At 28.1% G+C, this 12,048-nt stretch overlaps 3 protein-coding genes and 1 pseudogene across 3 annotated transcripts; 1 reads left to right on the forward strand and 3 right to left on the reverse strand.

Moving 5' to 3' along the window:
- Positions 1–1,013: 1,013 nt before the first annotated feature.
- Positions 1,014–2,091, reverse strand: LOC126852887 (uncharacterized; annotated as a pseudogene).
- Positions 2,092–4,818: 2,727 nt separating this feature from the next.
- On the forward strand, positions 4,819–7,532 carry LOC126853076 (26S proteasome regulatory subunit 8). Its single transcript, XM_050598488.1, has 6 exons — positions 4,819–5,028; positions 5,135–5,279; positions 5,408–5,818; positions 5,952–6,178; positions 6,345–6,620; positions 6,940–7,532. Exons 1-6 carry the CDS (start codon positions 5,011–5,013, stop codon positions 7,078–7,080), a joined length of 1,218 nt encoding a protein of 405 aa, XP_050454445.1. The 5' UTR covers positions 4,819–5,010; the 3' UTR covers positions 7,081–7,532.
- A 422-nt stretch (positions 7,533–7,954) lies between these two features.
- LOC126853077 (peroxisomal biogenesis factor 3) lies at positions 7,955–9,182 on the reverse strand. The gene has a single exon (XM_050598489.1). It carries the CDS (start codon positions 9,180–9,182, stop codon positions 8,034–8,036), a length of 1,149 nt encoding a protein of 382 aa, XP_050454446.1. The 3' UTR covers positions 7,955–8,033.
- A 104-nt stretch (positions 9,183–9,286) lies between these two features.
- On the reverse strand, positions 9,287–10,094 carry LOC126853078 (mitochondrial import inner membrane translocase subunit Tim8 A-like). The gene is made up of 2 exons (XM_050598490.1): positions 9,809–10,094; positions 9,287–9,478 (listed from the first exon to the last, which is right to left on the reverse strand). The coding sequence occupies exons 1-2, from the start codon at positions 9,899–9,901 to the stop codon at positions 9,287–9,289; spliced, it is 285 nt and encodes a 94-aa protein (XP_050454447.1). The 5' UTR covers positions 9,902–10,094.
- Between the last annotated feature and the right edge of the window lie 1,954 nt (positions 10,095–12,048).

Below are 12,048 nucleotides of genomic sequence, written 5' to 3' on the forward strand. Positions count from 1 at the left end.
ACCCTGAATAACTTTTCTTTACAAATTAATCGGAGATTTCTTATAGTTTTTGAGATATTTAATGTTAAAGTTTTACAGTTTTAAAGTATTTTCGGTAATTATTTATTTTTAGAGGAGCACCTTGATAGTCAAAACGATCTTGACATTGATTATTGTAAAAAATTTTTATTTTTAATTATTTTTTGTTTCTTAAATATTAAATTTTGTTTAAATTTTTTGTTTTTGTTTAAAAATTTTTATAAATTATATAATCATATATATAATCATAGTATGTATACTCATATAGTATAAATAATTATTGTATATATTAGATAATCATTATCGTTATAATTTTATTTATAATTAATTATAATTTAAAAATAATAATAATTTACAAATAAATAAGTAGATTTTAATTTATACAATTATTCTTCATCCCCCCTCTCTCTCCTTCTCTCACTTTCTCTCCCTGTTTCTAACACTATAAAATAATTATTATTTATTATTTAGCATTATTTTATATTATTTTATTATTTAGCATTTGAATTCTATGTAGACAATTTTGAGCAAAATTATATTTTTTTATATTATTAATATTTTTCTTTACTTCTGTACATAGTTCTTTATCTCTTCTTTTATAATGTGGTATAATAGGGCTCTAGGCTAAGGTCCACTTTAAAAAACCGAACACCATTGGTGATATCCCATGGGAGGTGTGGAAAATCACCATTCATTATTTTTCATCTATTAACGATACAAAACATACCGCAATCAAATGTTTGTATATCATTATTGTGCAAAAGACTGAAATAATTACTATCATTCATTCCCCTAGATCCACTAGATTAGTCCTAGCTCTCGGAGTCCCTGGGGTATAGCCGGTGGAAGCAGGTTGCCCTATAAAAGTAGAGAGCAATCTTTTTCTCACTAACTGAGGTATAGAGAGAGAAAGAGCGTCGCTGAGACGTAACAAGAGCAATCTTTTTCTCACTAACTGAGGTATAGAGAGAGAAAGAGCGTCGCTGAGACGTAACATCATCCAAATGATAACTAGATTTTAAGTTAAAACTGTGAGGATTTTCAATGGCAAGTATTGCATACCAATGTTTTAAAGAAACTAGTCCATCCAAAGTCTGTAATGAAGAATAACAATATAAAATTGTTCAATATCAACTATAATTGACATTAACTGTATTATTATGCATTATATATTAATATAAATAAATATACAATATACAATATAATAAATAAAACAATAATATAAAATTGTTAATTATATTTTTCAATTATTAAATTAAGTAATAATTATAAATTCTATGTATGTATTATATGTATATATAAATAATATATATATATATATATATATATATATATATATATATATATGTATATATATATATATATGTATTTATATATAATTGCATATACGAATTATATAAACTGTAAATTTTCAAATCCTTTGATACATATTATATATATTGTTGCTTCTTTGATTTTAAATTTTTAAACTCACCCAAATTCCTATATATCGATCAAATTGAGAAAAATAATTTTGGAGACATTTTATCAAATGTGGAAAATCAGAAATAAACCACAAGCGTCTTTCTATGTCCACAATATGCTGTATACTAACACATTTTTCCGTTACTCCAAATATGTTCCACATAGATCGATTCCATGATGCTCCATCTGACACTACAGCGTCTACTTTCAGTCTAGATTGCTCTGTTAGAATAATGCACTCCATGATAATTTTGTGCAAAATTTATGCACTTGTATTGCCAACACTCAAGAAGCAAGCCAAAGATTAAAGCGGGGAGCACACACTTTTGCATAAGCGCACAACCATAAACATAAAGAAATTGATTGGTCCACAAATGTATGCATAAGAAAATGAACCAATCAATTTCCTTATGCTTATTGTTATGCGCTTATGCAAAAGTGTGTGTTCCCCGCTTAAACCTATGTTCTTTTAAAGGGCTGAACCATAAGAATCATTGCATGGTCTCCTTTCTTTTTCTTTTGTTCTTCCGAAGTATATTGACCTAAATCAACAAAGCCTTCAACTTTTAGATTTGTGCGATTAAAATGTAAAGTTTTCGATAATTTCATCTCATCCACCAATAAAACATCTATAAAAAGTTATTTTGACTATTAAAATATATAACATTTGTTGATACATGTATTACCTAAAAAGTACATTCTTTCTGTAGGTATTCGATGATCTAGAAAGCAATGTTTCATATATGTATCAATAAAAGAAAGAGTTTTTATATGTTGATAAAATTGATTTTTGTAAATCAAATGTTGTATACATACCTCGCACATCGTAAGATTCCATGTTTGCCGTTTTCTTTTTCAACATTTCAAATATGCTCATTTGAAAACCGTAATAACCTTTGACATTTTTGATATAACAATTTAGTGTTTTAATTGAAGGTAGTGTTAAGATATTGCGAGATCTCAAATGATTGTATGTTTTTGTGCTTTTAATACGAAGCAAAATGCATTCATATACTCATTCATTCAAATATCTAATGGCCTTTTTATCTTTTAACTTTGTTGCTGCGAAACAAGCTTGAACTGCTTGTTGATTTTGTGGTAATTTTGAAATAACATCTTTGATTATTTTTTCGTTACATTTAGAACATTTATCTTCCAAATATGTTATTTTGTTGTACAATTTTACAGTCTATACAAAATTATATTAAGTTAGAATTTGAATTTCAAGAAAAACTTTTAATTGGATCTTATAAAAATATATATTTAATATACTTTGTTTCGAAGCCTTTTCTCCCGACGTTTGTAATTTAAATTTGATATTTTTAATTTCTTATTATTATTTCTTAATTTCTGCATTAGTGTTAAATTATGCTTTTTCCTTAATAATTTTTTCCAACTTTTCTTACAAGCTAAACATCTCATTTTTTCCTCTACTGTGTACTGTCTTTTAATTACAAAACTATGACAATTTGTAACTCTGTAAAAGAAATCAGTATATTTTGTTTAAAATTTTATTTGTATAATGCACTATAATTAAATAAGTAAACTTCCTAAAAAATAAAAATAAATAAATTTTATAAAAAACTAAAATCAGATTTTTTATTTCTGTAAAACATAAAATATAATTTGATGTACAAATCTGTCTTCATCATTAATTTTTCACAAGGAAAAAAAGTTTGTAATTTCATCAAAATTTGTTTTATCTCTTGTATATTATTAATTATTTTTGTATCAAAAGAAATTTCTTTATTTGCAATAATATATATATATATATATATATATATATATATATATATATATTACATCTAAAATGAATTAATTTATCATTGTATAAAAAATAGGTAAATAATATGTTAGTAATAGGTAAATAATAGGTAAGTAATAGGTAAGTAATAATAGGTAAGTAATAGGTAAATAATATGTAATATATATACATACATATATATATATATATATATATATATATTAAATAATATTGTTACTTTATTTCATTATATTTCATTAATTAAAAATTAATTATAAACTAACAAATAAAAATAAATGCACTACAATCATCTACAAACAAAATACAATCGATTTGACATCTATTTTTGTAATTTTATAGTACATGTCGGCTAGTTTCATGGTCTACAATTAAATAATTAATTAAAAATTAATTATAAAGTTTGAAATATACTAAAGTAGAAATATACTAAAAACATGTATGGACAGAAAGCAAGCGCGCACGCGCACACACACCACACACGGGGGGTGCAAGGGGAACTTTCGGCCCCCCTCCTGCACACGCCAATAGTAGGGTGAATCTCGCTTTACAATGTAGTATGTATTTTGTAAGTTGTAAAGCGAGGTCCACTCTGCTTACAAGCAGGGCGGTTGTGGGAGGGGGCCCAAGGCCCCGCTTGCACCACCATCCGTGTGTGTGTGCGCATGCGCGCGCGCATGCTTCTTGTCCATGCATACTTTTATATTTCAAACTTTAAATAATTAATTAAAAATTAATTACAAACTAACAAACAAAAATAAATGCACTACAATCATGTACAAACAAAATACAATTGATTTCACATATAATTATTAAAAAAAAAATTAGTCGTCGGCTAACATCATACGAATCATGGCCACGTCCATTTTCAGACAAGATAAAACAGCTGAATAATTCATGTCCGTACTACACTCCACTTTTCAATTTTGGTTTATGTCTGTGCTACATCCATTTTTTGTTATATTGATTGTGGATAGTGGTAATACACTGATCGTTAGACAAAAAGAGATGATGGCGCCATCTTCGTCTCTCTTTCATCGCAAAATTATACAATTGCATTGTATAATTTTAATTATAAATTAAACATATATATTCACATGTATGTACGCAAGTATAAAATTTGCAAAAAGTAGATGCTTATTAGTCTTGTTGCGTTACTGCTTTATACCACGAAAGGCCAAAAAGTACTTTCAGTCTGTATGTCGATCGTAAAGCGATACACTAGAGAAACAAGAATAGCATACGATTGTCGCTCCTTGTCTGATATTATCTCATCGCACTTCCAACAATCGCATCCGTGTGCTCACATGTCGTTGCTTGGTCTTCATGGATACTACACATATGCTATAAAAGAGAGACGAAGACGGCACAATCATTTCTCTTTGTCTATCGATCATTTACTATTCATAGTAAATGATCGCTAGACACTATCGACAATATCGAAAAGTGGATGTAGCACAGACATGAACCAAAATTGAAAAGTGGACGTAACACGAAAATGAACCGTTCGGCTGTTTTATCCTGCCTGAAAATGGACGTAGCCATGTAGTTCCAAGCGGCCATAAAATAGACGTAGAGGCGCTGCTGTACAGCTGGACCGAGAGCTATCGTACGAAAAACACCGGGCCGCTCTCAGACTTTTCTCTGATAGAAGTTTATGGAAGTGGTTGCTTTTATGATGATAAGCAAAAAGTAATCTTACAAAGGAGAAGCAAAATATATATTAAATATTTATCTGAAACATTTCTTCAATCCTCAAATCCATCATGACGCTTACAAATAAAGTAAAAAGAATTTTAATTATTAATTTAATCAATTGTTTTTTTAAATATATAATGCACAAGAAAGCAATTATATATTTATTTATAATTAACCTAAATTTTTTTTCAGATGGAGATTGATGAAAAAAATATTAAAGGGGAAGGTTTCAAACCATATTATATTACAAAGATTGAGGAATTGCAATTAATTGTTACTGAAAAAAGTCAAAATTTAAGGAGATTGCAGGCACAGCGTAATGAACTGAATGCAAAAGGTACTTATCTTGATGATGGAAATATTATTGTTATATTAATATTCAGAAAAGTTTGATAGTTTTTCAATTATTGAAGGCAAATTATTATGTATGATTATATTATAATGTCGTCTATTTTTTTTTTTCAGTACGTATGCTGCGAGAAGAGTTACAGCTTTTACAAGAGCAAGGCTCATATGTAGGGGAAGTAGTTAAACCTATGGACAAAAAGAAAGTATTAGTCAAAGTACATCCTGAGGGCAAGTTTGTGGTCGATATAGATAAGAATATTGATATTAATGATGTAACACCGAATTCGCGAGTGGCTTTGCGTAATGAAAGTTATACTCTGCATAAAATACTGCCAAATAAAGTTGATCCACTTGTTTCTCTTATGATGGTGGAGAAAGTACCAGATTCTACATATGAAATGGTTGGAGGTTTAGATAAGCAGATAAAAGAAATAAAAGAAGTTATAGAGTTACCGGTCAAGCATCCAGAATTATTTGATGCTCTTGGAATTGCACAACCTAAAGGAGTACTACTGTATGGACCACCAGGTAGCAATTTATTCTCTTATATAAAACTAAAGATACATATTTGAAACTTTTAGTAGTATTTTATCATATTTATCTGTTATAAATCATTAGTCATAATATATTCAATTGTATCATAATATAAAAAAAATCCTAGGTACTGGTAAAACTTTACTTGCAAGAGCAGTAGCACATCATACAGAATGCACCTTCATTCGTGTATCTGGATCTGAATTAGTACAGAAATTTATTGGAGAAGGTTCACGTATGGTTCGTGAACTTTTTGTGATGGCAAGAGAACATGCACCATCTATAATATTTATGGATGAAATTGATTCTATTGGAAGTTCCCGAATTGAATCTGGATCTGGTGGTGATAGTGAAGTATGTGTTTTATACACACACACACACATACATATATGTATATATATATATATATATATATATATATATATATATACAAATGTATATATATATATATATATATATATATATATACAAATGTATAGCTTTTCATTTCTCAATTATATATTAAAAATTATTCTTTTAGGTTCAACGAACCATGTTAGAATTGCTTAACCAATTGGATGGTTTTGAGGCAACAAAAAACATAAAGGTCATTATGGCTACAAACAGAATTGATATTTTGGATCCTGCATTATTACGGCCTGGACGTATTGACCGTAAGATTGAATTTCCACCTCCAAACGAAGAGGCTAGATTGGACATCTTAAAGATTCATTCTAGGAAAATGAATTTGACACGTGGAATAAATCTGAGAAAAATAGCTGAACTTATGCCAGGTGCATCAGGAGCAGAAGTTAAGGTAATGAAAAATTCAATTTATATTTTTATGTTATTAATATATGGCATAAAAAGTTAGTATTAAATGTAAATCTAATTTCTTTTCTCTTAGAAAGATATTTTATTTTAAAAGTGCTCAAAAATAAATTGTTAATAAATAAGATATAATAGATAAAAGTTAATATAATGAATAGAATTCTCAATAGTTAAAAGAATAATTAAAGATGTTAAGATAAAGTTATCTTTTTATTATCTAAAGGAAAAAGAAAATGTTTGGCAAATCTAGCAGCTAATAACTTAAATATATACATACATTTTTCAATATATTATTTATATCATAGGGTGTTTGCACGGAAGCTGGTATGTATGCTCTTAGAGAACGTCGTGTTCACGTAACTCAAGAAGATTTTGAGATGGCTGTAGCAAAGGTGATGCAGAAAGACTCAGAAAAAAATATGTCTATCAAAAAGTTATGGAAATAATCAACTTTGCAATTTCTTCAATATCATATTTTCATTAACGATTTTTAACTTTAATCTAATTTTTATCATTATATTATTTCATAGTTTTAATAATTCATTTTAAGCAGATTTGGAATTTAGAGTTATTTAGAGATATGTATTTAAGATGTGTTAATGTAGAACTTTCATGAGATTATAGCTAAATATCTCATTAATTAGACACTAATAAAATTTATATATATTAAAACAATGAAGTTTTATTATACAATACTAAATTATTAATTATTGTATTTACATATTCCAGATCCTTATTGATTCTAATTATTATTAATATCGTGTAATTTAAAATAATAAGCTTTTTATAGTAACAACAATGTCATTTATGTAATTATAAGATTTTTATATATTTTAAACGTAGTAAATTGTTCTAAGTTTAAGTATTTCCTCACAAAATATGTAAAAAGAAACTCTCAGTATATGTCTATTTCCTTCATTCTTAGTTAAATCACTTAATTCAATTTTCCTTTAAATTAAAAAAAAAGGAATGCGCAATATTTTTATTCATATATGCTGTAAGAATGGAAATGGAAAATTTTTAAATAGAGAAAATTTTCCGATCCCAATAATTTTGAAATAGAAGAAATCAATTATATTTTAATTATATTTTGTTCCTAATAAATTAAGTTTATTTTATGCAATATAGATATAAAACTGTGCGCGCGTATTAATGAAAGAATAATGAAATCCACAATCTCTTATCATTTGTAGATATAAAATCTTCCCTGTAATATCATACAAAATACTTTGTATGTATGTGTATGCCCTTAGATATAATATTGTATATATAAAATCCATGAGTAGAATTTATATATATATATATATATATATATATATATATATATATATATATATATTTTGTGTGTTATATACAATCATTAAATAATTTTGCTTATAATTCTCATAATGTATTGACTTTAATTCTGTAAACAACTAAATGCTTCGTAAACATTAGCTCCAAGAATTTTAAGTTCATTATTTGATATCAGATATTGAAGCCAATCTGCTGATATATCTTTTGAAGTTGGATTATCTGGAACTAGACCATTTATAATAGGAATAATTTTGGCCAAAGCCATAGTAGTTTTGTTAATATTTACAAATTCACTTGACCCATTATTCGTAGCTTCTTGTAAGTATGTTGAAGTTGAATTTTTGATGTTTGATTCTTTTGAATGTGATGTTTTATCTTGAACATCTTGTCCATTATTGATTTTAGAATTATTGAAATACACAGATACATGGTCCATTAATAAAACAAATCCACTTCTGACATTTTTTTGCATTAAGTCTTGTACTTCTTCGCTCTCTGATACATCTAGCATCTGATCGATTAATTTTGTATAGATAGATGTGTCATTATTTTCAGTGTTTTTTTGCAATATATAATATGTAAAATTTTTGACAGGGTCTTTTGAGCTATCAGCAGAAATAGAAGATGCAAGCGCCCAATAAATATGTTCCAAATCTCTCAATGTTAATTGTTCTGTCAGAGACAATGAAGCTGTAACTTCAACAACTTTACTTTTTATAAGATTATTCAAATTCTTAACACTTTCATATATAAAGTAACTAGAAAGTGCCATGTACTTTGCTTGTACTTCATTCCCAATAATCCCATTGTTCACATTCTGTGCATTTTTATACATATGTCCACTAATCAAAGTAACCTGAATTCGAAGAAGCGTAACTAGCATTGTGTAAGAATAAATTATTATGGCCGATCGTGTAAATGCTAATATTTTTAATTGATTCCAAGATGCTATTTTATTAGCAGTACCATCTCTAAGCTGATTTATAATAGTCTCTGTATCATTTTCTTTTATCACAGAGTTTCTTAAGTTTGCTGCAAGAGATAATATCATTTGATTGCATGTTTTCTCTATGCTTTCATAATATTGTCGTTTCTTTGTTTTTTCCATTAACATTCTTATCTCATTATCTTGCCATTCTCGAAGCTTGCGCTGCGTATAACGTGTCAAAAAAATGACACTACTAATAATGATACTTCCAGCTACAAACTTACGCTTATGACGTTTTAAAAATCTCCAAATGCTTGAAAACATGATCAATAGTTTATACAGATCTAATACACACAATATATAAATATATTATAATCTTTCTACAAATGATAGAAGATAAAGTTTGATACGTCCTCAGAATGATGAAATCATTCTATACTATCTGATTCGGGTTGTAAATTTGTTGCTATACGTTCTATTCTATTTGTGATATAATTAGTAGTATCAATGAATCTTTCTACACAATTCACAAGACACTTATGGACTTTAGGTTCTAGACGTGGTGATGGTTTATCCATACAAGTCTCCCAGCAGATACCTGTTAGTTCATGTACCAACCCCTGAAATATTATTAAATTATGTGATCTAATTGTCCATTGCTCTTATATATAAACAAAAGATATATAAAAATATAATTATTGTTTAATATAAATATTGCTAATTAATAGATTTAAAAATAAAAAATAAACTTTAATCAAGATGTTCAAATATCTGTATACCATTGAGAGAGAGAGAGGTTAAAGTTTAAATATTCACTATTATAAAAATATAATCAAAGTATTAGTTGTAAAATAAATATTAATAGAGTTCTCTTTTTATTACAAAGCACAAAATATGAATAGAAGATATCCATCTATGAATTTATTTGCGTGAATGAAACTGAAACTAACTTGAAATTGTTGCTTCTTCGTCTCAGTCTCAATAAAATGCTGTAGTCGATCATCTATGATAACCTGTTTATCCGAATTTTCCGTAAAATTCATACTTTCAATCCTCGTATTTTCCTTTTTAGCAGCATTAATGCAACTTTTTAATCTAATGGAAAATACTTTTACCTTTGTACGATGATACGACAAACTTCTATATGTTACCAAAACGCTAATAATAAGTAACAAGGTGTCGATAAGGGTCGACAAGACGACAGGAGTGACGGGCAAATCCGAATTGATATTGGAGACCTCACGCGGTGACAATGCGAAACTCTGATTTCAGGGTAAAGCGGGGAGCACACACTTTTGCATAAGCGCATAACCATAAACATAAAGAAATTGATTGGTCCACAAATGTATGCATAAGAAAATGAACCAATCAATTTCTTTATGCTTATGGTTATGCGCTTATGCAAAAGTGTGTGTTCCCCGCTTTAAGGCTATTGCATGTTAAAAAATTTTAGTCATAATCATAAAGCCGTAAGTAAATCAACCAATCACAGTGAGCAAAAGTTGTGGGTGTGATCCCCACTATACTCCTCGTAAAGCTGAGATTATTTGCATAATTTTTCTAAATATGTTGATAACATAGTCCATGTGAGCATTCCCGTTGTAACATCCTGCCAATTTTAAAAACTATATTTTAGTAATTAAGTACCGCTTTTATCTCTGCAAAATACCTATGGAATATAGAACAATTATTTAATCCATTTGCTTTTATTTCAATTGTTAACTAATTTCATTAATCGCTTATCATTCTAGTTCCATATGGTTATTTAGCCTAAAAACCGAATATATTTTAATTGTTTTAATAATAATAATCGATGGCGCAAGGAATTGAGAATTCCTTAGATCGACGAATCAGGAAGCATTATTTAAAACTAGCTAGCTGTACGGACTTTCTAGAACTAACCTGCTGATTACTTTAAGAACGGACTTGCGAGCGAGCTTCACACTCAATAATATCGATACTAATATCTAACTTTTAAGATTTTAATATTTAATCATACAGACAAATATATATAATAATTACTCACTCTTAAATTGAGAAGCAAATGCGCCGTACTTTATGGAATCATAAAACGTATATAATAATAACTTGTTGAAAATATTTACAATTCTTTTATCCAAAACATCACATACAAAACTTTCAATACTATATTCAATACAATTTAACTTTATAAATAATTAAAATCATAATAATTAAAACAGGTTATTATATAATGAAATAAAGAAATGATCTTTATAAAATTAATATGCTTTATTGTAGTATCGATCAAGCGACTATAAATATAAATTTAAGAAGCTTATATTCTATGGAATCATAAATTATATACATTACATATAATAGTTATCTAAAATATCTATTTTCTAAATTATGGAATGCCATATATAAATTGCCAACTTGTTATCAGAACTGAAATAAATAGAACAAATGATTCCATAAATTAATAAGCATAAATATTAACCATATTATTAAGGATTTTATATTATAAAATATTAATTAAGCTGAAAAGAATGCGCATAAGAGGCCTCATATCGGTGAAACCTGATATTGCGAGCGATAAGTCGAACGGACTTGCGACGGCTACGACCATGAGCGCCGAAACTTAAAAGGCAAATAAGCATATCGATCGACAATTCTCAGAAGAATTGTTGCTAAAAATCTTTCTTCTCGGAAGTCCTCAACTGAATCATCCTAAGAACATTCCAGAGCGCAACGCGTGATCTGCACACGGCCCGAAAACCCTTTGTGTCGACAGTATATAAGCCGGCAATTTCGAACCTCAGGGCTTCATTCAATTAAAAAGTCTTCAAGCATTCGAGTATTCATCCTTGCATTCAAGCATTCATTCTTGCATTCAAGATTCAAGCAATCATTCTTTGTCAGCATTATTTCACGAACATTCAGTAGACGCGCTTCATTACTATTTCACTACTCCGATTCATTACTATTTCATTACTATTTCGTATAAGTATTCGCTCTGTATTATTCGTTCATTATTAAATTCATTAACTCACAAACTCATTTTCGAATCATTCATCCGCTCTGCACCTGGTCATTCGTGTATTCGATACTATTCGTTATACAATTTCAATTAACATATTAATTGTTATTACTGTCGATTCAGTGTTTAAGTTGTGTAAAACTAAGGAAATAATAAAAAACTTTGTGCATACGTCTGTGTACTTTTATTCAG

Source organism: Cataglyphis hispanica, chromosome 11 (assembly GCF_021464435.1).
Source record: "Cataglyphis hispanica isolate Lineage 1 chromosome 11, ULB_Chis1_1.0, whole genome shotgun sequence".
NCBI classification, from domain to species: Eukaryota; Metazoa; Arthropoda; class Insecta; order Hymenoptera; family Formicidae; genus Cataglyphis; species Cataglyphis hispanica.